Below are 26,835 nucleotides of genomic sequence, written 5' to 3' on the forward strand. Positions count from 1 at the left end.
AGCTCAGAGAACAACTTAAACAGCCCGTTCTCTCCGTCCACCTTTCCTTGGGTTTTGGACTCAGGTTGCCAGGTGTGTGCCGCAGGAGCCTTACTGGATGAGCCGGCTTGGCCTCCCTCCCCCCAGGTGTCTTTTGAACACTTGAAGGAGAGCTTCCTTTTTGAGGTGGTGCACATTCCAAGCTTTTAGTATTGTCACGTGACTTCCTAGAACGGCATTCAGTTTTCGGTTAACAGTAGCATTGTACTGAACTGTGATTGAGCTACGAGGCGTGGGTGTGGAAGGTACAGTTGGAGGGGTTTTGGCAAATGTACACACCAGCACTACCACCTTATTCCAGTGCGCCACTGCTGCCGCCTGTCTCACAACCCCTCAGCTGCTGATCAGAGGTCTCCTTCGCCTGGGAATTTACATGAATAGAGTGGATAGACTGTGTTCTTTTGTGACCAGCTTCTTCCATCCAGCATGTTTTGTTCTATATTTATTAAAACTTAGAGTGTTCCGTTACATGAATTTTCTAGGTTTTTTTTTTTTTCTTTCTCCCATATTCTATTGATGGATAAATGGGACTCTTGAGTTTTTGGCTATTAAGTAAAGTATCGTGTGGTAAATAATGATTTCACTTCATAAGAGACTGCCAAGCTTTCCCAGAGCGGTTGGGCCGTTTCTGTTGGCAGTTTCAGTTCTAGGGGGGCTGCCCAGGGGCTACAGTGGCCCCAGTCCTCACTGGCTTTGCTATTGGGAGTCTTTCAATGATGGTTGTCTTGACTGGGTTAGAGGGATGCTTCAACACTTAAGAGCATTGGCTGGAGGACCTGGTTCAATTCCCAGCACCCACATGGCAGCAAAGAGCAATCACTAAGTCCAGTCCTAGGTCTCTGCAGGCATTTCACACACAGAGTACACATACATACATGTCAGCAAAATGCGCCATAAAATTAAAAATAAATGATGGCTATCTAATATGTTAATTATCTTGAAGTAATTTTGATTTTCTGAGGCAAGGTCTCACTCTGTGGCATAGACTTGCCTAGAATTTACTGTAGTCCGGGTTTAAATTTATTTAAATTTCATCTTCAAATATTTGATTGTGTTATACTATTTTCATTCTGTAAAATATCAGCCTGTTCTTTGCAACCCTTAATTTTGTCCCACCTGTAAGAAATGCATTGCCTGCTGGGCATTGGTGGCACATGCCTTTAATCCTAGCACCTGGGAGGCAGAGTCAGGTGGATCTCTCTGTGAGTTTGAGGCCAGCCTGGTGTACAGAGCAAGATCCAGGACAGGCACCAAAACTACACTGAGAAACCCTGTCTCGAAAAAAAACCAAAAAAAAAAAAAAAAAAAAAAAAAAAAAAAAAAAAAACCAAAAAAAAAAAAAAAAAGAAAAGAAAAAAGAAGAGAAAAGAAAAAGAAAAGTATTGCCCTTCCTTCTTGTGTAATGGAGCTACCTCTGTAGGTGGTCATACCATTGTTGAGCTTAATTTTGCCATGGCTGCAGATTCAAGTAAGAAACTTGTAAAGCTAGCATTCTGGGTAATGTACAGAATAAACATTATTTATCTCCATCAGTCAATCAGTCATTCAGCCTGTCAAGTCTTCATACTTGTTTATAGGAAATACAGCTCCTATGAAGATACCCAAGGAAGCTAAGCATATGCCTTTAATCCTAGCACTGCCTCCAGGGAGGCGGAGGCAGGCGGATCTCTGAGTTTGAGGCCAGTCTGGTCTATTCTATAGAGGGAGTTCCAGGACAAAAGAGAAACCCTGTCTGGAAAAACAAACAAAGAAAAAAAAAAAAAGATAAGGAATGAAAAGATTGCCATGAGATAATCATTTGCTTTTTTTCTGGATTATTTTACTATTTTAACATGTCAAGATACTGTATAGCCTGTGGCTCAAAATACTTTCCATATCCCAGGGGAATTAGAAGGCTCTTCAGTTCAGAGACATGTGTTGTTCAGTTTTTCTCACTTGCAGTCCTTTCACTTTATGGCAGTTCATCTTTATGGCAGAACGTGGAAAGGGGCTTTGTACATGGAGACACTAACTAAGGAGAGACAGGACAGGTTTACATTGGCCAGAACCCTGCATATTTGAGAGCTCTCTTCTGTAGCAGAAACTCAAATCGTTGTATATTTATTTTTTTCATTTAAAAAGTTCTTTAATCCATGGCCAACATCTTCTAAAAATTGAGACATGGTGCTTCACTTAGTCCCCTGGCCCAGCACCATAATGCATCCAAAGCTGGCTAGAAGAGTCCTTCATCTGGCCTGTGCTCTCCTGTGGGCCACTGGGCATCTATGCTTAAAAACCCAGAGCAGTGGCCACTGGGTAACACACACCCAGGAGGCCCAAAGGCCCCCAAACTCCCAAATTCCCCAGGAGCAACTATTTCCCACCATCCCACTGGGGAGACTATAAGAGGTTAATCCGTCTTTATTGAAGGCCAGCTCATACTTCGTTTGTTGGATTAGCCATGTCCACCTGCCCTGGCTGAGGCTCAGACAATCATCTCTAGCTGCTGGGCATACTCCATGAGCTGTTTGGCCTTCTCAATGGAGAGGATGATAGTGTCTTCTGGCTTCTTCTGCTAGCCAGCAAAGCAGTAGTAGTTGTCAGGGCCCAGGACCCAACCTCACTTCTTGGCATAGTCTGTCATTTTTTTGGGTGTGTTGAAGAAGAGGATCTGGATAGCTTCAGCAAAAAGGATCGAATCATTATTTAAATATTGCCCTTCTTCCTGAATGTAGAGTCTAAGGGGGATCCAGCAAATGGGACTTATATGGCCATTCTCTACCACATAGTGAATTTTGCTAACTTGTTATTTTATTATTACACGAATATCATTTAAGTACTCATTAGACTGTTGATTAAAGCCAGAAAGTTTTAGAAATCCCAGCCATGAAAAAAAAAAGGGGCAGAGGATGGATGGATAAAGAACCTAACTGACAATTCTACAAACCTACCTAGTGATCAAGGGTATTCATAGGAACCAGACTTATGCAAAGTGTTTCAAGTTATCTTCAGTGAGTTAAAAAGTGTCAACAAGACAAAACATTTTATCTGTTTTAGTGCCTTTTTGTTTGTTTGTTTTAAATCACAAAAGCCAAGAAGGCTGGAAATGAAACAAACAAAAACAAAGTGAGATAGTTGGTGTTCTCTAAGGAGTGGGAGAGCTGCCATCCATTGTCACTGAGGTCCTCCTCGTGTTTGAGGTTCGAGTCTGTAGTGAAGTTTAAGTGTATTTAGTTTGTAGACATGTGAGGGTAACCATGTGCTTGTAACCCGATAGAACTCATTCTTTGTAGAGTCTACTGTAGATGAAATCCCCAAGTGAAGCACTACTCTTTAATGTGCTAAAAAACAACACAGAACAGTGCTGGGGGTGTGTGTAGTTTGGTGATTAAATATGTGCTTAGTATACACAGATCCCTGGGTTAAATCCACAGTACCACAAACAAAACCAAAACAAAACCATGTTTCTATTTTTGTGTTTTAGAAAGAAATATATGTTAAAACACTTACATAATTCTACATGCCTGTGTTGTGCCTGTCTGTATGTACTGCATCCCATTGATGCAGGAGCCTGCACAGGTCAGAAGAAGCATGTGATCCTCTGGAACTGGAGTTACAGATGATTGTGAGCTGCCATGTGGGTGCTGGGAACTGAACCTATGTCTTCTGCAACAGCAGTGAGCATTCTTAAATGATGAGCCATCTCTCAGGCCCCTGTTTGTTCATTTGTGGGTTTTTTTGTTTTTTTGAGATAGAGTCTTACTGTATAACCCTTGGCTGGCTTGGAACTCATTGTGTAGGCCAGGTGTACTGAAACTGACTGATTCTCCTACCTCCCTGCCTACTGAGTGCTGGGATTACAGACATGTTTACCATTTTTTAAAAAGATTATTTTTGATTAGATGTATGTGCATGTCTGTGTGAGGAATATACATAAGTGATGGTGTCTGCAGAGACCAGAGGCATCATAGCCCCTGGGACTTGTGTGCCAGGCAGTTGTGAGCCACCTGACATGCGTGCTGAGAACTGAACTTGGGCCCTTTTTTAACAGTTAAGCCATCTGTCCAGCCCATATGTTTACTATTTAAAAGTATATGACTCTGTAATGTTAAATATATTCACTCTGATGTGTAACATATCTTTAGAACTTTTATCTTTTGTCCACAACCTTTGGAAAGTACTTTTTTACTTTTTGTTTCTGTGGATTTTTTGATTCTTAAGTTGGTGTGAAAAGAATCGTGTTTTGGGCTGAATTTCAAATCATTATAACTAGGCTCAAACTGTTAATTAATCAAAATTAATTACCATTACAGTCAACATATTTTTTGCAAGCAATTTGTTTGTTTGTTTTGAGACAGGGTCTAGCTATATAAGGCTGGCCTGAAACTCAGAGATATCCCTCTGCCTCTGCCTTCTGAATGTTGAGATTGAAGGTATGTACAACCATGTCTGGGATAGAAATAAATTTTATTCTTTCTATAGTGTATAAAACAAAACAAAAAAAACTGTGTGCTCCACTGCATGGATTATAATGCATCAGGATTAGCTCCTGAGTTGTCAATAATGCATTGATGTCTTATTAAGGAAAGAAATAAAGGCACTTCGTCTTCGAGTTGGTTAACCGAGAGAGTGGTTATTCTACTTCATACCCCCTCTGTCTTCTGTCCTCTGTCTATTGCATGAGTCTGAATCTGTACCTGCCCGAAGGGCTGTCTTGTGAATCTCTCCCTATGTCTGTTGTATGAGCTGTGTGTCTGTCCTATCAGCTGTATAGGTAGGTCTCTCCTAACGAAAAGCTTCACTCTGTAATTATTGAAATGCACAGAAAGCATCACATGGTGGAGGAATAGGATGCTTGAAAGAAATCTTTAACAGAGTTTTACAAGGGATTAAGTCATTGGCTCCAGCTGACCCAGATAACGAATATCATTGCTTATCAACCATTAACTGCAAGTAGTAGCTTTCAGCCTTTATGGCAGAGTTTAGGAAGTTGCTTTCAACTTCTGTATTTGCTGCTCTCAGGAAATGACATACATGTATAACTGGGTCAGGGGCATGGAAGAGGACACATAACTTAAGATTCCAGCCATGTATTAGCTTAGGTTGTAAAAGTTGATTACATGGAAATCCAGGGTAGGGTAAGCAAGGTTGGTTGTTACATTGTTCTCTTAAAGGCAGGTAAACAGTTTGAGTACACAGTAGGCTAGCAGTCTTAAGTGACCTCAAGGTGTATTATTAACTTGGGTGTGAGGTCCAGCAGAAGTTCCAGCAGTCTCTTAGGACAGAAGAGATAGTTTCAGAATTGCTACACTCTGTGATTTGACAAACTTTTGGAAAATATTTCTTGCATCCTGGCTGTGGAAGTGTTTTCCCTGCAAGAAGTAGTTGAAGTACCTTCACCAAGTACCTGGTGAGGTAGTGGGTGATGAGTGAAAGGTCAGGTGAATAAGGTGGATGAGTTAAAAGTTCATAGCCCAGTTTATTCAACTTTTGAAGTTTTGGTTGTGTGATGTGCAGTCGGGTGTTGCTGTTGAGGAAAACTGGGCCCTTTCTGCTGGCTGGTGTGGGCTGCAAGGGTTGCAGGTTTGGGTGTATATGGTTGATTTGCTGAGCACACACATCTGGGACATAAAGATTTTTTTTCCAGGATTCAGAAAACTGTAGTGGATTGCACCATGACCATAACCTTTTGGGGCAAGATTGGCTTTGGGCATTACTTTGGAGCTTCTTGGTCCAACCATTGAGCTGACTGCCATGGTTGTTATGTATAGTCGCCCTTTTTTTTGCATGTCACAGTCAGATGGGGAAGTAGATCAGTAAGAGAGGAGAGCAGTGTTGACTTTTCCTCAGCTCATGAGGTACCCATTTACTGAATGTTTTCACCTTTGCAGTTTGTCTCAAATGCAGATGACCTTTGCACGGTCCACACTTAGTTCTGCAGCAGCAGCGTCTTGTGTGGTTGTAGGAAGTGCTTCAGTAATTGTTCTTAGTTGGCTTTACCAGCTTCCCACGCCAGGCACTTCATTCCCCATCTTCAAGGCTGAATCTCCTTTGCACAACTTGTTGGACTTCTACTTCCGGGTACACTCTTGAGCAGTTACTAGGTGAAATGTGTGTTGATATTTCAAGCTGTCTTTGTTGCTTTATGACCCATTTTGAACTTGAGTAAGAAAATCTCTTGAATTTACTTTTTGTCTAACATCATTTCAAGTAGTACAAAATAAATCTAAATAGCAAGTCATCGAAAAAGACTTAAAGCAAGAAGTACACATTAAAATAATGTATAACAGAACCACATTTATTTAACAATGTGTTACAGGAGCACAGGACAAATTTCAACAAGTTAAAAACTGAAATTACCTTTGCATCAACCTAACACTTTAGATACTTTGTGTGCATGGATATCGACTGACTATCTGTTCTTCTGTGGATTGGATTGTTTTGCTTAGTGTAATGTCCTTGAGGTTCATCGTGTTGTAGGGTGTGTCACCGTTTCCTTTTTTAAACCGAAAAAAATGTGATATTCTGATCACAATTGCTCCTCTCCACCCATCTGACTCCACACCTTTCTCTCTGTGTCTTTAGAAAGCAAACAGGCAAAAAACAACATAGAAAACAAAACAAAAAAACCAAAAACCCAGAATTGTCTTTAAAGGCACTTTACTATTCCATGATATACGTAAACTGTATTTTAAAATCTGTTATATCATGTGCCATTGGGCATATGGGTAGTTTCTACCTTTTGGCTATTTTTAATAGTGCTGCAATGAATGTTGAACAAATTCTTCCCACTGCTCTGAATTTCTTCCCTCCTAACCCTTCTGCCTTGAACTCTGGATCCTCTTGCTTTTACCTCCCACATGCTGAGATTCCAGGCCTTTGGACTATACCTGTGTATGGTAGGAATTCTTTTGGTTATATATTCATATGTGAGACTGTTGGGTCACAAGGTAATTCTCTCTTTAATTTTGAGGAACTTTTCAGCACTATTTTCTATAATGAGTACACTATTTTATATCCCCACCTTAACACAGCTCCACCTACACAAAAGTTCCAGTTATGTAGCCCAAACTGGCCTTGAACTCAATATGTAACCCAGGGTGACCTTAAATTTATGGTTACCCTCTTGTCTCAGCCTCCTAACCGTTGGGATTACATGTGTGCACCACTACACCTGCTAAGTATTTTGAAACCGAGTCTCCCTACTTCTCCTGTGCTGGTCTTAACCTCATGATCTTCTTGCCTCCATCATCTCCAGTGTACTAGGATTGCTGGTGTGTGTTGTCTTTTCCAGTTTACTTTCTGTTCTTTGAATAGTGGTCCTCCAAATGAGTATGTAAGCTTTTGTTGTTTTTAGACAGGGTCTCACTGTGTAGCTCTGGAACTCAGTATATATTCAGACTGACCTGGAACTCGAAGAGATCTGCCTGCTTCTGCCTTCCAAGTGCTGGTGTAATACCACTGTGCCTGACTTGTTTTGATTTGCACTAGAGCTTTTCAACATCTTTTCACATGCTTTTGCTCTTCAATATTTTACTTTTTAATTTGTTGAAAATCATTCATTTTAGTGTAAAAGTAAATCTACACTTAAGTGGAGAAATGAAGTTGGAAGCTTTCCTGTGTCCCGCCTGGTCCTGCAGCTGCTCAGTCCCAAGTAAACACACAGGCTTATATTAATTACAAGCTGTATGGCCTTTGGCTCAGGCTTCTTGCTAGCTAGCTCTTTCATCTTAAATTAACCCATTTTTATTAATCTCTTGCCACGTGGCCATGGTATTACCTGTCTGTTGGCTTGTTGCTCCTTGGGCAGCTGGCTGGCATCTCCCCTAATCCCACCCTTCTCTATCTTCAGTTTCAATATACCACCTAACCTTATTCTGCCTTGCCATTGGCCAAACAGCTTTATTTATCAACCAATGAGAGCAACACATTCACAGCAACACATGTACAGAAAGACATCCCACAGCAGGGAAAGTAGCATCTTTTCTTATGTATATATAAAAAATTGTGTTGGGTGGGTGAGATAGCTCAAGTCAATAAAGTACTTTTCATAAGCATGAATACCCAAGTTTGATCCTGGGAATCGATATAAAAAAGCTGGGTGTAATGTGCATGCTTATAAAACAAGTGCTGGGGAAGCAGCCTAGCCTCATTGAGTTTCTTGTCTCAGAAAACAGGGCAGTTGGTGCCCGAGGAACTACACTCAAGGTTAACACAGGCTTGTGCATACATGCATGCACACCTGCACACACACGTGTACCCATATGAACAGGCACACACATACATGCAGATAAAATTTGTATTATGTGAACTTTCTAAGTTCTTTTAACTGGTCTATCATTTGGTAGCAAAAAGCTATAGTACTATTCATGAAATTCTAATTATATTCAAATTGCTTTATAGTATAAGCAAAGTTAGCAAATTTATTTATTTTTTTTTTTAAAATATTTTATGTGAATGGTGTTTGCCTGCATGTATTGTGTGAAGGTATCAGGTCCCCTGGAACTAGAATTACAGACTGTTGGGAGTTGTCATGTGGGTGCTGGAAATTGAACCTGGGTTCTCTGGAAGAGCAGTTAGTGCTCTTAACTGCTGTGCCGTCTCTCCAACCCCAGCAACTTTATTTTCAAATTCCTAATGGGTTTTATAAGACATGTGGCCATCAAAAATATTTACGAGTCAGCCAGGTAGCACATGACTTTAATCCCAGCACTCAGCAGGCAGAGGCAGGTGGATTTCTGAGTTCAAGGCCAGCTTGGTCTACAGAGCTTTCCAAGACAGCCAGGGATACATAGAAAAATTCTGTCTTGAAACCTCTGACCTCAAACCAACAACAACAAACACAGGAATGGGAGCTGAAGAGATGACTCAGCTGTTAAGAGCACTGGCTGCTCTTCAGAGGACCCAGATTCAATTCCCAGCACCTACATGGCAGCTCACAACTGTCTGTAACTCCAATTCTAGGGATCTGTCATCACCATCACACAGAAATATATGCAAGCAGAACACCAATGCATAAAATAAAAATAAATCTTTAGGAAAGTATTTAAGAGTCAGGAAACGTGAGGGAAATAACCTTTCTAGATTGGTCAGTGAGGACTTGTAAGTGGCAGAAATGCTGGTGAACAAGCATAGAGGAAGTTAATGCTAGTTTTCCCATTTCTTCCCTTAAGTATTTTTATGTCTGTGGAGAGTGTTTGCCTACCAGAAAAAGAAAGCTTAAGTTATGCATAAAGATGATGCATATTTCCCTGTTTTTTGAGAATATGGTCTCATGTAGCTGAGGCTGGTCCCGAACTCCTTGCCCTGCTGTAATGCCTTGCTAGTCCTGAGGATTACAGGCATTCACTGCGGCTTCCTTCCACTGTTAAATACAAATAATAGTCTCTAGGAGGGTCTGCTGATAAAGTGGTATTTTGTTGGTGTCTTAGTTTGCTCTCTGTTGCCGTGATAAAACATTCTGACCAAAAGCAAGAAAGGGCTTATTTGACCTGGATTTCTATGTCACAGCCTATCACTGAGGGAATTGAGGGCAGGAACTGAGAGGAGACCCTGGAGTACTGCAGTGAATGGCTTGCTCAGCTTGCTTTTTTACACTGCCCAGGAGGGGTACCTTCCATGGAGGCCGAGCCCTCTCACCTCAAGCGTTAATCAAGAAAATGACCCAGAGACTTGCCTACAGGCCATCTGCTGGAGGCAATAGTTTAAGGTTCCTTCATTGTCAGGTCCATCTCACTGGTTTGAAACAAGTCACAATTTGTTAACTATATATAGCAATATAGCTCAATGGTAATGTGCTTGCATAGCATATAGCACACACGAAGGCTTGCTGTACTCTTTAGCACCATTAAAAAAGATCATAGTCAAGAGGGTGTAGCTAGGTCTTAGTGGTTCATCCCTGTAATCCTAGCACTGGGGCCTGAGGCAGGACTGCAGTCAGTTTGAGGTTAACCTGGGCTACATAGTGAGAGCCTGTCTTAACAAACAAACAAAACCTTAAGGAAGTAAATAAATTTAAAAAATGTTAATCGTCTAGTTTGAGTTTACTGGTTCCCAGTTCTTAGGTAATTTATCATTGTAGTTAAAAAAATGAAAGTTGCACCAAACATATTCTAAAAAAGAAAAATTTTCAAATTACTTATTGGGTGACCCACCCAGTCCTTATCCATTAGGCCAATTTGAAAGATGAGGTGTCTTTTTTCAGAAAACGGGCTTAGTCTGCCCGATGTAGCTACTCTGTTTCCTGTCACAGCACCTCTTTCCCTGCCCTTCTTGACTGCAGCACGTCTCGGGGCTGATGCTCGCCACGTTTCTTACAGAAAGTCCAGCCGGTCTTAGGTCATTTTCGGGGGTGATATTGACACAGAAAAGCCAGAGTATTTTTAAAGGAAAAGACACTGAGAATATTGTAATCCTGCTTCTTTTGGGTTTGGATTTGACCTTACTTAGCCTGTTATTTAGTTAAAAGTCATTGTTAGAGCTGCTAATTTAGTTGGAAAGATAAGTAGTTCATGTAGTTTATCTCAGTTTTCCAGTCAAGTAGAAAAAGAAACATTTATTAGGAAGAGAAAATAATAACTGCTGTCTTGACTGGCAAGAACTTTAAAGAAGGTATCGGGGCCACAGTACTGCGTATTGGAACTTAGTTTGTTTCAATTCTCTTAGTTTGCTAGCCTGTTGGCAGCTGGGTGAGGAGCGTTAGGAGAGTCGGTTAGGCAGACTTGTCTTCCATGGTGTGGGTTTGCACCTGATTTCCTTAGGAAGAATGTGGAACCCTTGGGCTTGTGTTGTCTGGTCACTGAGAGGTAGAAAGCAGTGTTCTGGCCATTTCACAGGGGCTTCCATCACCGTGGGACACAGAAGGAAGATGGGGAAAGCTGCTGGTGGAGAGCAGAGGTAGCTGTTCTTTGTGGTGATGGTAACGGAGCAGGCTTTGAAAAGCTGCCCGACATGACTTGAGATGTAATTGTATATATGGTCTCAATACCAAGTATTGCATACATAAGTAGAATGTCAGATACCATCAGTGATTGTTAGAAAACCTAATCCAAAGTAGTTTATGGTGTGTGTGGGTGGGTGGGGGGGTGCATGTATTTTTTGTTCTTATAACTGAGCACTTATTAAAATTGATTTTGCTCTTTGCTTGGCGGTAGGGCTCAAGTGTTCTCACTAGGACAGCTCACCCAGGATCCTGAGTGTCCCTGAGAGTCATACTCCTTTTCTCTTGATTTCTTGGGAATTGGGCCATTTCTTTTTTCTTTGTTTCTTTCTTCTCCCCTCCCCCGATCTCTTTCCCTCATTTTTCTTTCCTTTCCTTTCCTTTTTCTTCATTTCTTTCTGGCTTCTGCATAGATAGTCCAGGATGTCCACTCTTCCCTTTTTTCCTTGTAGCAGAGCTAAACCTTACAAATGATGAGTTAGGAAGATGCAGGAGTACTCACGCTCACTTTACATTACTAATTAACCTGTGTGCGTTTTCAAGTTCATTACTACTAGACACAGAGACAGTCACTGAGATTTTGTAAATGAGTAAAACTTGTTCTTTTTTCTTTCTTCTGAGTGAGAGAGAGAGAGAGGGAGAGCCGGCGGGAGGAAGGAGCGGAAAGGAGAGGGCAAAACCCTGTTCTTGATAGTGACAAATTTATTTACAGTGGGGGTGGTATACAGAGAAAATTGTGATTTTAAGTGTAAATATGACAGTGGTGGAATTTGGGAATTGTGGAGGAGTCAGTTCTTCACCTTCTGATGGCGAGACTAGGATGGCACCTGAAAAGAAAGTCTTACTTTCAGAGGCGCCCGGGACTCTCTCCCACCTGTAGTTTCTTCCCTCTTCCTGGCCAGTCAGCTGGGGACGAAGTGATCACTTTTGTTCTGTCTCCAGTGTGGTCTAAACTGGTCTCCTGCTCCAGAGATGGCTGGGTGGCGGCCCTCGCCCGGCCACACGGTTACTCTTTCAGTTCCTCCATCCCCGCTCCTGTTTCGATATGGCTGCCAGCCTAGTCTCTTCAGCACGTGAATCACCCCACCTCTCCTTATATGCAACACTCTGGTGTCCTATTGCTCTTAAGGTACATTTGAAAATCATAACATCTCATACAGCTAGACAGAAATGTTCCTGTAGTCTCTTGAAAGACACAGTGTGGTTCTAATACTCGTATAAGAAAATGTTCTAGAAAAGGACACTGGTTTAGACTTCAGGTCCGGGCTCTAGTATGTGTTATATGTCTGAACTATAGCTAGTTTCCACTGTCACATATGACTGGCTCAGAGTCTACAGCTGAAGATAAAGTAGGAGCATTTCCTTCCCTTTTCTTTCCTCTTGCTCACAAAACCCTACGTGTGAATGAACGTAGCACCAGAGGCAAAGACACCATCACAGTATTTGGATGGAGAAGTGTGGTCTGGTGTGTGTGTGTGGGGAGAGTGATTTATCCTTATTTAACCAGGCTGGCCTCGAATTCAGAGATCTGCCTGTCTCTGCCTCCCAGGTGTTGTGATCAAGGGCATGCACCGCACCTGACCCTCATTTGTCCTTCTTATCCTGTACATTTTCTACTCTTAGTGCTTGTGAAATGCACCTTTTCACTTTCACCTTTTGCAACTACAGTGGTCCCTTTATATCTGAGGGGACTGATTGGAGTAGCCCTTTGGATACTGAAATCCGTGGACTCCTTCTATAAAATGGCGAGATGACTGACATGGCCTGTGCCTGTCTTCTATATACATCAGTTGTCTGGGGTATCCTTACAGTAACTAGACAACACAGATGCTGTTAAATAGTGGCTGCACTGTTTGTTGTTTAGTGTTGTTTAGGGAAAGTGACAAGAAGTTTGTGCATGTTCACCATAGAGGGGCTTGTCGTAGGCCTGGCTGTGTGGCGAGTGAGATGTGGGGTGGACAGTGCTCTAAGTGGTGGAGAGTGGCTGGGAATCTGTGGAGTGGCCAGGACTATGGCAGACTTATACTTTGTCTTCTTCTTTTTTAATCGAATGCATAGTACTTGGTGTGTAACAAATTCAAGTTTTGCTTTGTTTCCTATTTTCTGGAAATATTTTTTTTCTTGAATGTTTTTGATCAGAGATTTGTTAAGCCCATAAATGTGAAGCCTGGATGTGAGGAACGTACCAGTTATACATTGCTTCTTTTAAAAAACATATTTTATTTTGTATGTGTGGGTGTTTTGCCTACATGTTATATCTGGGCACCATTTGTGTGCCTGAAGCCTGAGGAGGCCTGAAGATAGTGTCAGATCCCTAGAAATGGAATTAAAGGTGGGTGTGAGCCGACATGTGGGGAATTGGACCTGGGTCCTCTGGGAGAGCAGCCAGTACTCTTAATAACTGAGCCATCTCTCTAGCCCCTATAATAGCTTTTTAATAACTAAAAACTTAATGTTTTTGAGATGATATATTGTGTACCCTAATAAACTTGTCTGAGGATCAGAGGACAGAGCCAGCCACTAGATAGACAAAGAGGCCAGACAGCGGTGGCACACACCCTTAATCCTATCACTCCGGAGGCAGAGGTCTGGATCTCTGTGAGTTCAAGGCCACACTGGAAACAAAGCCAGGCAGTGGTGACACACACCTTTAATTGCAGTACTAGGAAGCACACACCCTTTAGGGCGGAGAAAGATATATAAGGTGTGAGGAAACAGGAACTAAAAGCAGTTCAGCTGAGAACCTTTCTGGTGGAGACTTAGGATTTCAGTCAGAGGATTTGTGGAGTTGGTGAGGTAAGAGGTGGTGGCTGTGGCTTGCTCTGCCTCTCTGATCCCTCAGCTTTTACCCAATATCTGGTACTGGGGTTTTTTTTTTATTTTTTATTTTTTTATTAAAAGACCATCTAAGATTCGAACAACATGTTTTACATTTTTTCCCTCTAAAAATGTGACACTAATGGAGTAAAAACTAGCTTGTGATATAGCATATGTAATTTCTGTAATGAGATCACAATTTTATAAACCCACTACTATTTAGGATTGTAGACTGTTTATAGATAAAAATATGCTTTAAAAGATGTCATTAAATGAGTGACATTCAATGACACATTTCCAGGATTTAACCATACAGAACATACAGGCATTTCTCCACAAATATCAACAGCAAAAATATTTTGCTCTGTCAGTTTGCTTGGGATTAAAAGATCATATTCAACTGATGAGATAAGTGATTTTAATATGAAATCATTGCTTTTAGAATAATCATGGGCCAGACTGGGAAGAAATCTGAGAAGGGACCGGTTTGTTGGCGGAAGCGTGTAAAATCAGAGTACATGAGACTGAGACAGCTGAAGAGGTTCAGAAGAGCTGATGAAGTAAAGGTAATTTTAATCTTTTACAAAGTTGCAAATATAATTGACAGATTCCTCCATTCCCCGAGTGAAATAGTTTTACTCTGAAACGATACATTTTCAGTCAAGTTCATATTTACAGTGAAATCGATGAAGACTTGAAAGCCATGGTCCTTGATCTCTCTAGTTAAAATTACATCATGGTTGCTTGGTATAGTGGTGTGTGCCTTTAATCCCAGCACTTGGGAGGTAGAGGCAGGAGGATCAGAGTTCAAGATTGGGCTGATGAGAAGGTTCATCAGGTAAAGGCACTTGCTGCCCAGCCTGCTGACCTGATTTTGATCCCTGGCACCTTCATGGTGAAAGGAGAGAACCAATTCACACAAATCCTCTGACCTCCATCAAAGTGCTGTGGCATGTGCACATCCTGGGATGATCTTTAAGTGAATTTGAGGTCAGCATGAGATACATGAGATCCTCAAAAATGAAAAAAAAAAAAATGTGTATCATACTCATTAATAGTAACAAATATTTTAGTCTAAAATTATTAGCCTGATTGGAAATTAGTCTTTTCAGTATACCTTTGCACTGCTTGTGTAGACTCAGGGCCCAAACACAAAGACATTTGTTTTTAAAGTCATTGTGACTTCTGAAATACAAAGTAAAACAAAGAGAGGATGGAAATAATTTCCTGTTCCCTCTCACTTACAGTGAAGTAACAGGAATGATGTTTTTGTATTTATTAGAATGTGTGAAACTAATGTATCATAAAGTCTGTGTATGCTTGAGGACACACACGTCATGGTATTGGAGGATTCACTAGGTTTTAACCTGCTTTAGAGATGCTACATATTGTAACAATGGTCAATTTGTTTGTTTTTAAAAGACTATGTTTAGTTCCAATCGTCAGAAAATTTTGGAAAGAACAGAAACCTTAAACCAAGAATGGAAGCAGCGAAGGATCCAGCCTGTGCACATCATGACTTCTGTGAGCTCATTGCGCGGGACTAGGGAGGTTGGTTAACACAGTGTTGTAATAATTATCCACACACTTGGCTTTTTCTTATTGTACTGTTTATTGCTTATTGGGAGGAAGTCACTGACTTCAGGATGTCTGTTTCACTGCTGTTTGTTTCAGTGTGTATGAGTGGCAGCCTTCTAGCACACTGTTAGCAATGCCTCTAACAGTTCATTCAGAGTGTTGAAGCCTATTAGACTTAAAAATAACTTTGAAATCAAATCTCTAAAATGCTCATCAGTTCAGTATTATTTAGAGCAAGGCTTTCTAACTCACAATTGCTTTCCTCTCTGTCTCCTTAATATAAATTAGCCACATGGTAAGAAATACTTCTTTTCATATTTATGAGCTCAGAAAGCTTTTTATTATGTGTTTTGTTTAAAGGCTAAGGCTTGTATGAGAATTTAAAAAATTCAGTGTTGAGATTGGTATTTTCCACCTCATTTTCTGAGTGAGGTAGATCTTAATCACCTTCAGACAATTTCCTATTTTCAAAGAAAAGCAAAAAATCCTATGGTAAGTAAAGGGGGAAATGTAATTATATTATAGTCTCAAATGAAAGTCTTATGGTAGAATCTATAATTAAATATCTCACCAAAGCATGCTGCCAGCAAGATGAGGGGGATGGCAAAGGTCTAAACAGGAGAGAGTCATTGTTAGGATTCAGGTGTGAGCATTCCTGTTTAGGTGCCTATTTGATGTAGAAAGACGTGGTGTAGGGTAGGTATCACATGGAAACTGAAAGGAAAGCAATTTGGATAAGATTATAACATTGTAGTCAATTATGAGCATATAAACATGGGGAACATCTATTTGTTCTAAAATATCCAATGAGAATTTTAAAAATATGCCATAATTGCTTTTGTATGAGGCTTGTGGAGGTGGTGCGACACACAGGCTTCAAAGACTTCTGTGATGATACCATAGCTACACACATGATCCTAATGGTGACTTTGATTATGTTGGTGGTGGTGTGGTCTTGGTGAGAAGACATGATTTGGGAAGGCTTCTAGTTATTTATAGTTTGTTAGGTGATAACTCTTTAAAAATCTGACTTATAATTTTATAAATACGTGTTTTATACTGATACCTTCCCTATTATCTCATGCAAATCAAAGAGTAGACATTGGAGGTAATAGCTTTCATCATCATTTGGAGGGTAAAGGGTACTCTTCTATGCCTATGAACATTCTAAGACAGGGCTTTCAGGTAATTCTTTTGCAAGGTTTGTTTATTTAAGATTTATTTTTGAATGGGGTATGGTAGCCCACATCTGATGCAGGCAGATATCTATGAGTTCAAGTTTAGTCAGGACTACATAGTAAGACACCCATCTAAAAAATAATTATTTTATGTGTATGTGTTGCTTGAATTGCTAAATGGTCTTTTAATAAAAAACCCAGAACCAGATATTGGGATAAATGCTGAAAGATCAGAGAGACAAAGGAATAAGCCACTGCCACATCTCACCTTGCCAGCTCCACGAATCATCTGACTGCAAGCTCTCCAGCTGAAAAGCTTCTAGTTCCTGTCTGCTCACGCCTTATATACCTTTCTCCGCCCAGCCATATTGCTTCCTTCCTAGTGCTGAGATTAAGTGCGCGTGCGTGCGTGTGTGCGTGCGTGCTTCCCAGGTACTGGGAGCAAAGGCAAGAAGGAGATCTCAAGTGCTGGGATTAAAGGTGTGTGCCACCACTGCCTGGCTTCTATGCTTAATCTAGTGGCTTGTTCTGTTCTCGGATCTTTAGGCAAATTTTATTAGGGTACACAATATATCACTACATGTATGAGTGTTTGTCTGCATGTAAGTAAATGGCCTGTATGTACCTCGTGTCTGTAGAGATCAGAAGGAATCTAATCCCTGGAAGTGGAGTTAAGGCTGGTCATAAGCTGCCTTGTAAGTGCTAGAAACTGAACTCAGTTCTTCTACAAGAACAGCAAGTGCTCTTGATTACTGAGTCATTTCATTCAGGAGTAAATTCATGAGTCCTTTAATTATTTCTCTCTCTCTCTCTCTCTCTCTTCTCTCTCTCTCTCTCTCACACACACACACACACACACACACACACACACACACCCTACTGTGTCCATTTAATGTTGCTTGTAGATTATACTAAGTTTCAGATATTTTTGTTTGTTGCCAACATATTTTTATTGACTCTTTGGGGATTTCACATCATACACCTGTATCACATTCGCTTCCTAGTCCTTCCCTGCCCACTCTCATCCTTGTGATCCCCCCCCCCCCCCCCATATACTCGCTGGACCGTGGTCAAGTTCTCAGTGGCCTGCCCCTTAAATAGAGCTGAGCCCTTCCCTTCCTGCACCCCTGCAGAAGCCATCTGTTGTGGAGAGGGACACTTCAGCATCCTATCTCAGTTTTTAAGAGTTCCCTTCCATGGCTTCCTGTTTAGGCTGTTACTGTTTTTGTGGGGATGGTTGGCATGGAGGTAGGGAGGGGTTGTCACCGAAGTCTTCCATGTCCTTCTTTCTCACTGTGTATCTGTAGGCATTAATATCACTGCCAAAGTAGCTTATTTGGCTTATTTGTTCTTTAGATCACAAACGGGGCTCAAGATTGTAGTAGGGCCATTGACTCAGACAAGAACCTCAATGCAGCTGGGATTGTTTGTGGACATCAACATGGTTTCAGGCCACAGCGTAGACCATAGACACCTGCCTGGTTTTTGGTGGCAACACAGCCACAGACATCAACACAGACCTGGCCACAGTAAGGCCACAGACCCAGACATGGCCCTCAGCAGCAGCACGGACCCAGACATCACCATGGCCTTAGGTGGCAGCACAGGCTATTCTGATCAGAATGCACCTCCCTTGCAGCAGTGTGGCCCATGGGTATCAACATGGTTTTAGGCAGTAGTGCAGGCTAGGAACCTCCACTTGGCCTTTGTGGTGACATGGGCTACAGACATCAACTTAGACCTGGCTGTAGCAGGACTTCGGACCCAGACTTGGCCCTCAGTGACAGCCTGGACACCACCACGATCTCAGATGGCAGTGCAGGCCACAGACATAAATAGATTCAGGCCACAGCACAGGCCATGAACATGCGGATGTCATTAAGTGATAATGAGGTCGTTGGACATCAAACCGGATCCTGGCAACGTCAGGGCCATCGACTCATATATGGCCCTCAGCGGCATAATGGGACACAATGGTCCTTTGAGGAGGTCCAGTCAAGCAGCTTGTTCCGGGGCTGAGTCTGCATCTGCTTAAGATCCGGGCTGCTGCACATAACATGATCCACCATGGATCTCAGCCCTAGGGCTGTACTCCTCCATCACTTCCATCATTCCCTCCCACTCTTGGGAAGGCCAAAAGAGGCATCAGATCCCCTGGAGCTGGAGTTACAGGCTGTTGTGAGCCACCAGACACAGATCCTGAGAACGGAGCTCAGGTCCTCTGCAAGAATCATAAAGGTTTTCAATGGTTGAGCCATCTCTTTAATTCCTTCATTAAAAAAAAATATTTTTGACTTGAAGTGACTGTGTTTTGCATTCATTTTGGTCTTCAGATAATCTTTTACAGAATTATCAAGCATCAAGATGTCATTAAGTAATACCAAAGGAAACATACCTATTGCTATCATGTAGCTGTTTATCAAAATAATTTCCGAGTGACTAGCTTTGTCTTAACAACTAGAGAAACGTGAATCTTCATTTTTAGTTGTTTTTTCCCTAGGTTTAGTAAACAAATTGACATTACTCTTCATGTTCTTAGTGTAGTTCTTATATATTCGTTATTTTTTTCCCCACTAAAAACTATAAAGTATATTTCCTTCAGTGATTTTGTTGTAGCTCTAGCTGGCCTGGAACTCACTATTGTTGACCAGACTGGCTTCCAACATGGAGCTCCATCTGCCCCTGCCTTTTGAGTGCTGGGATTAAAGGTGCATGCCACTAGGCATGCCCTTCATTATTTTGAATGTAAATTGTTTTTTCTACTGTGAATGCCTTGCTTATATAATGCATGTCTGCTTGGTTAAATGACATGATAAGTAATTTAATAAAATAACCTGCCATGTATATTTCTAGGAGAATATGTGTTTGTAAACATCTGTGTCTCATGAGAAGAGTGAGAATTTTGGTATGCAGTTAAATGTGGGGTTGTTAGAAATAGAAATAACATTAGGTAGATATAGTAGTTTTTATATTCATGAAGAATTTTAAAACTTTTGGTCTTTTAAATATATGTAGATTTGCTCTTTCTAGTAATTGAGGTGATTAAAATTATTTGCTTATATTTACAGATAATTAAAAAATAGTTCTATTAAAATAATAGAACATGTAAGTGCAACTTAAACTTATTTTTATTGAAGAAAAACTGGGTCTAGTTTACAGGTATTTAAGTACTAGATTCCATGGCTTATTGCCTTGCAATGTACTTCATTCAGGTGATTATAAAGGCAAAGCTTTAGTTATAATTTGCAAAGAAAAAAAAATCCTGTTGTAGCTAGGCTGTTAGTATTCTTCATTCCCCAAACATTACCATTTAGCAACATCCCAGTCCTCAGATACAGCCTTAGGTTTCAATACAGTAGCATATTTCTTGTAAGTCTTGAGATTATAAGAACTCACGATTTTAAAGCTGGTGTGGTGGTACATGTCCTGAATCCCAGCAGAGGTGGGTTGCCTAGGACCCACAGCTCAGCCAAGTGACTGCTGAAGTCCCTGCCAATGCACTTCGCTGCTCTGCATTCGGCGGCTTCTCTCTCTTTCTCTCCCCCCATGTTTCCAGCTTAGCTTGCACCCTGAAACTAGGCAAGGAAAGACCTTTATTTGAGAGATGCCTTTATTGTGCTTGATGTTACGTTAGGGAAGACAGCGCAGGAGGATGTCTCCTAGCCAACTCCCTGAGCCTGAATAGCCTGCTTATGTGGCGGAAGAAAGGGGGTTTGGGTCAGTCTCAGGCATTTGTTTTGGACCAATCAGCCTGCCTCTTAGCACCAATCCCTGTCATGGAAGTTTTCATATTGTACCAGTAGTGTGTAGCCTTGTCTTTAGCTACATACAGTCCAAGTGGTCCCTTGGTTAGATGACTTGGGGAAAGTGATCCCTCTCTGGCCGAGATGAAATTGGTTGCAATTCAGTTCATCTGGGGTTCATCCAGGCTTGGTAAGAAGTCTGGTACTATCTCAAACAGCCCTGGCTAAGGCTGCCTTTGAGGGTTGCTGAAATCAGCTGAGATCCATTCCTATGAGGCCTCAGAGGCTTCCAGTTTGAGGAAACAGGATCAGCTGAGGAGTTGACAAGGTGAGGTTAGTTGTGGCTTATTCTGCTTCTCTGATCTTTCAGCGTTCACCCCAATATTTGGCTCCAGGTTTCTTTTTATTAATAAGACCTTCTAACAATTTGTGCTACAGAGGGCCATCAACTTTGATCATGCTGTCGTTATTTCAAGATGTCCTAGGTGTGACTTAGATAGCTGGCACTGGCATTAAGGGTAATTCATTAGGTTTTCTACTCAGTCCTTTTTAAGACAGTCAAGGCAGCAAAGGATTCTTCAACATTTAGGGAGTCAAATTATCTCATTCCCTCCCAGCTGCCCGCACTTTTAGGAAACACAGTTTATTTGCATTTTTTGAAAGAATGCACTTTAAATTTTATTTACATATTTATTCATTTATTTTTATGCGCATATGTGTGTGCATTTGCGAAGGTCAGAGGACAGCTTGTGGGACTTGGCTCTCCACAGTGTAGATGCTGGGGATTGAACTTAGTCTGTTAGGCTTGATGGCGGTGTTTTACCCTGAGAACCGCTTTATAGGCCCATTACTAGTGATTTTAGACAGATTTTTTTAATCAGTGCTTACCACTTGCTTAATGCCCCAGGGAGAAATAGTCCCCTCTCATCTGCCTCACTCACACTACCTTTTTATGAAGTGTCTCTTTTCCTTTATTCTCCACACAGGACATTGCTAGTCTGATAGGTACATGTTGTGTTACAGTTTGCCTTAACTCAGTGACGCTGAATGTTTGCCTGCATGTATGTGCATCATGTGGATGTCTGTTGTTTTAGGAATCCAGAGAGGATGTGGGATTCCCTGGAACTGGAGTTACAGAGAATTGTGAGACACCATGTGGGTGATGAGAATTGAAATCAGGTCTTCTGCAAGAGCAGTCAGTGCTCTTAACCACTGAGATATCTCTTTAGGCCCCATTTTCTTTTTTTATTCAAAAATTTTTTCCCCCCATTTTACATACCAACCACAGTTCCCCCTCCCTCTCCTTCCTCCACTCACTCTCCACTTCTCCCCCACCTTATCCCCATCCACTCCTCAGAGAGGGTAAGGCCTCCCATGAGGAATCAACAAAGTCTATAGGCCCCATTTTTTAAACTAACTTTTTCTCCGTCCCTCTCTCCCTCTCTCCCTCCCTCTCTGTGTGTATGTATGTGTCTTTGTTATAAGGTATTTTTCCCTCCCTCTCTCTCTCTCTCTCTCTCTATGTGTATGTATGTGTCTTTGTTATAAGGTATTTTAAAATTTCTATTTTATGTGTATGAGTGCTTTTTTTTTGGTTTTTGCTTGCATGTATGTCTGTTCACCACTTGCGTGCCTGGTGCCCATGGAGGCCAGAAGAGGGTGTTGGATTCCCTGGTCTAGAGTTATGGATAGTTGTGAGCCACCATGCAAGTTCTGGGAATTAAACCCAAATCTGCTTAAAGAGCGGCCAGTGCTCTTAACCACTGAGCCATCCGTCTTCCCAGCTCCTCTGTTACTTTGTAATTGGCTACTTTGGCATCTGGTCTAAGTTAGATTGAGATCTTCATACAATTGGGATTAGAAATAGTAGGGTTTTTTTTTTTTTGTTTGTTTTTGTTTTTTTTTTTTTGAGCTGAGGATTGCACCCAGGGCCTTTCGCTTGCTAGCCAAGCGCTCTACCACTGAGCTAAATCCCCAACCCATAGAAATAGTAGTTTTTTAATCTTCACATCTTTCACATTTTTTCCATCTTGATATCATCTCTGGTAAATTTAGTTGTATTTTAAGATTTTGATTTTTGTGTTTCTCAAGGGCTTAGAAGGTCTTCAGGATTATAAATTACCCATCTCTTGGTTTTCTGTTTTTGGTTTTGTATTCTAACAACCATCCAACCCATTAGGAATTTTCGTGGCATATACAGTGACTGGAGGTGGGGTGTACTTGTTGTTTAGCTGTCTAGTTGCTTCAGCACTATTTTGACTAGTCAGTCAACAGTAGAGAGAGCACTTCATTATCTGTTGGCAAAATCAACAGAAGCTGCCGACCCTGCAGGGTCTCCGTCCTGGAACCCAAGTGTAGCTTACCCTGCAGTTGTGACAGCCTTGTCTGGTCATGTTTAGTGGAGCTGCTCTGCTCTGTTAGTTTTGAAACAGGTTTGCTTTCACAGCTTGTGGATAGCCTGAATCACATAATGCTCTGTCTGTTCAGGTTTGAGTTTCTTTCTTTTCGGGAGTAGTGATAGTTTAGTTTTCTGCCCACAGTGCTCTTATTGAAGTAGCTAGTTGAGACTGCGTGTAGACATGCTTTGATGTCTCGTCTGTCCTTCGCCCTCCACTCCTGCTTTCCTCTGTTTTGAGTGTCTTAATTTTCCCCCTGTGGTTTTGATTTTTGTTTTGAGACAGGGTTCCAGGCCCAGGCTGACCTTGAACCCTTGAACTCCTTTGTTCTGTCTCTATCAAGTGCTGCGACTATAGTCATACACCAAGCCACCTAGATTTTTGAGTATTTTGTAGTTTATGTCTTAGGACTATGCTTTGTTTGTGATCTTCAGTGTTTTAACAAAACTGGTTTTTAGCAGAGCAGCATATAATGGAGGATATGTTTTAACCTCAGGGCTTCAGCCAAATAGACTGTCTTGGATTTTATGGTAGGATTAGGTTTGTTGGTTATGATGCCTTCATTTAGGGTCAAGCTTTTGAAGAAGGGGATGAAAAAAAGAGCATTAAGGAGTCTAATTGTATTAGTCAAGGTTCTTTAGGAACAGATCTTATATAGTGAATCTGTCTGTCTCTCTGTCTATATAGAGGGCGGATTTATTAGACTGACTTACAGCTGTTGTCCAGCTAGTCCAACAATGACTACCAATGGAAAGTCCTAGAATCCAATAGTTGTTCAGTCCGTGAGGTTGGATGTCTCAGCTGGTCTTCAATTCCCAAAGAAGTAGGCTCTAATGTCAATGAAGGAACAGACTTGCCAGCCAGAGTGAGAGCAAACAGGCAGAGAGCAAGCTTCCTTCTTCCACGTCCTTTATATAGGCTGCCAGCAGAAGGTGGGCCCAGATTAAAGGTGGAACTTCCCACCTTAAAAGATCCAGATTAGAAGTGGGTCTCCCCAGTTCAAACGATTTAATTAAGAAAAAAATCCCTCATAGGTATGCCCAGCCATTTGGGTTTTTGTTAATTTCAAGTGTAGTCCAGTTGACACCAAGAATAGCCATCACAAGGCCATCCCTTGTCAATGTGACACACAATCATATTTCCTTATGTCATCCTTAATTTCCAAATGAAAGCAATAACTAGGTCATAATTACACCTAACATGATATAACTATCCCTCATACAAACACATTATAAATTTAGAATAGGTGGCAGTGTCCCTTGGGACATTCTTTTAGTATCTCAAACTTAAATATGATGGCCACTGATATTTTCTTAATTGATGTTAGAGTAAGTACATGTATGATAAAGAACTGGAGGAGAGAAAACACAAGTATCTTTACAAACACATTCTAAACAAATACATCAGAACTACGTGTGTAAATTATAATCCTTGTCTCTGCATCTGGTTGTGTGGCCTTAGCTGGTATTTAGAACTACCTTCCTCTACTACCCATTCTGTATTTCCTCCACCCTCAGCAAGCACCTCAGCAGGTCTTGGCTCTCCTGGAGGAGTGACCCATACTTTCATTCCTGAAGGGTCTGTGCCCTTTGTCATCTTTCCTGGATTAGGTTGTTGTAGTTTCCTATTTTCGGTTGTGAGCCTAGCCTTAATGGCTTAGCTATCCCTCCAGCCTGGTTGTTGTAGTTTCTAATTGACTTTAATCATAGGGCACAGTAGCACCAAGAGATGCCCTAAAGGATCTCTGGCACTCAAGACAGAATCTTTCTTTCCTCCATTTTGGAGCAGCAATCCAATTCCCTCTTGGTAATCTGGATCAGCCGCCTCCCCTAACAATGTTCTTTCTCCTTAGCCTCCCAAAGAGGCCCGGGAGAAGTCTGAGCTTCCAGATCAATGGGATGTTTGTTGTGTCTCCTGGCAGAACTCCCCACTCTGCCACCAGATTTCTGGGCCAGTAGACTTTAAGGTCATGGGAACAGGAAGCAAAAATTTTCCTAGTAAATCACTAGGGATGATAGTGGAACTATTTCCTTTTCCGCCCCTCGATTCCTGAAACCATAGATCCTGACTCTGGGAGAAGACGTATCATATATTGGATGCTGATTCAAAGCATATAGCATATTCTGGAGAACCTGCCTCAGTCCTCCAGGCTACTGCTACCTAATTGGTGCTCTACTGGTCTTCAAAAGGCCACTCTATCTATCAGGCCAGCTGCTTCAGGATGGTAGGGAACATGGTAAGACCAGTGGATTCCATGATCTTGGGCGAGTTCCTTGGTCAGAAACAATACTATAGAATACTAAGACAGTGGATAAGGCATTCTGCAAGTTTACAGATGGTAGTTTGGGTAGAATTATTAGGTGAAGGAAAGGCAGATCCATAACTAGAATAAGTATGCACTCCAGCAAGGACAAAGCATTGTCCTTTCCATGGAGGAAGTGGTCCAAGAGTCAACCTGCCACCAGGTCACTGGCTGGTCATCGGGGGAATGGTGTCATATCGGGCTCAGTGTTGGTCCACTGTTATCAGATCTGGCACTCAACAGCCGTTGTAGTCAGTTGTTCAAACTTGGTGAGTAGCAAGCAGCCCATGTTGTCAAGTCCATGTACAACCTCCATCTCTGCCACCATAGCTACTTTATGTGCCCATTGGACAATGACAAAAATGGCTGGGGAAAGAGAAAGAATGTCCATAGGACGAGTCATCTTATCTACTTGATTATTGGACTCCTCCAGCTGAAGTTACCTTTTGATGAGCATTTACATGGGACACCAAGTATTTTCACATCCTTCACCTATTTGGAGAGATCTGTCTACATACTTCTCCGGATCTCTTTCTTATTAATCTAATAATGCTCCTTCCAAGTCCTTGGCCATTCAGCCAGTTCATTAGATACAACCCATGAATTAATGAATAATTGTACACTGGCCATTTCTCCTTCCAAACAAAACATGACCATGTGTATTGCCCAAAGTCCTGCCCATTGTTTAGATTTTCCTTTGCCAGTGTCTTTCAGAGTTGTCCCAGAAAGGGGTTGTAATGCTGCAGCTGTCCATTTCTGGGTGGTCCCTGCATAATGTGCAGAATTATCAGTAAATCAGGGTAGTCTTTTCCTCAGTCAACTGATCATAGGGAACACCCCATGAGGCTATATGTGCATGCTTAGGAGCAGACAACATAGTAATAGGAGTAGAAACCATAGGCATTTGGATGACTTCTTGAGTAGCTTGTTTGTGCCTTCAGGACCTGCTCAGGCCTGACCATGTATTTACCTTCCATTTGATAATGAATTGCTGCTGTGCATGTCCTACTTTATGGCTTGATGGGTCAGATAACACCCAGCTCATGATGGGCAGCTTGACCTACACAGTAACTTGGTGGCCCATTGTCAAGTGTTCAGTTTTCACTAAAGCTTTATAGCACGTCAAGAGCTGTCTCTCAAAGGGAGAATAGTTGTCTGCAGATGATGGTAGACCCTTGCTCCCAAACCCCAAAGGTCTCATTTGTAATTCACCTATAGGGGCTTGCCAAAGGCTCCAAACAACATCCACATCAGCCACTGACACTTCAGGTACCATCAGGTCTGCTGGACCATGGTCCAAGTGGTAGAGCAGTCCGCACAGCAGCCTCGACCTGTTGAAGAGCCTCCTCCTGTTCCAGCCCGCACAGCAGCCTGGACCTGTTGAAGAACCTTCTGTCCCAGGCCCCACTAAATCTAGCAGCTTTCTGAGTCACTTGGTATATGGGCCAGAGTAACACACCCAAGTGGGAAATGTGCTGTCTCCAGAATCCAAACAGACCCACTAAACATTGTGCTTCTTTCTTGCTGGTGGGAGGGGCCAGGTGCAAGAACTTACCCTTCACCTTAGAAGGAATGTCTGCATGTTCCACACCAGGACTCCTAAGAATTTCACTGATGTTGTCAATGTAGTGAATCAATGATATTTTGCAGAAGAGGCAGACAGTCATGATCTCTTTGAACTAAGTTATGACATGGGGTTGGAGAGTTAATAGATCCTTGAGGTAACACTGTAAAGGTACTAAGTCAGGGGTTGGGAGTGGGAGCACATTTTCTACTGAGATGAAGAGACTTCTTCCTCAGGTGAGGTAAATCGACTCTGAGAGTCTGAGGGTTCAAACTTCTCAGCTTCAGTAGGATCCTTCCC

At 41.7% G+C, this 26,835-nt stretch overlaps 1 protein-coding gene across 9 annotated transcripts in view; it reads left to right on the forward strand.

The window, feature by feature from the left end:
- Ezh2 (enhancer of zeste 2 polycomb repressive complex 2 subunit) overlaps nucleotides 1-26,835 on the forward strand; it is a 69,853-nt gene that overhangs the window by 9,299 nt on the left and 33,719 nt on the right. For 5 of the 9 annotated variants that reach the window (XM_028876433.2, XM_037203599.1, XM_037203604.1 and 2 more), the window contains exons 2-3: nucleotides 14,217-14,340; nucleotides 15,197-15,325. In XM_028876433.2, coding sequence (XP_028732266.1) covers nucleotides 14,224-14,340; nucleotides 15,197-15,325 — 246 coding nt within the window. In that variant the 5' untranslated portion in view covers nucleotides 14,217-14,223. Of the gene's footprint in view, nucleotides 1-13,182; nucleotides 13,290-14,216; nucleotides 14,341-15,196; nucleotides 15,326-26,835 lie in introns of those variants that run through there. The other 4 variants (XM_037203601.1, XM_028876434.2, XM_037203605.1 and 1 more) reach the window with 2 other exon arrangements.

Source organism: Peromyscus leucopus, chromosome 3 (assembly GCF_004664715.2).
Source record: "Peromyscus leucopus breed LL Stock chromosome 3, UCI_PerLeu_2.1, whole genome shotgun sequence".
In the NCBI taxonomy this organism is placed as follows: domain Eukaryota; kingdom Metazoa; phylum Chordata; class Mammalia; order Rodentia; family Cricetidae; genus Peromyscus; species Peromyscus leucopus.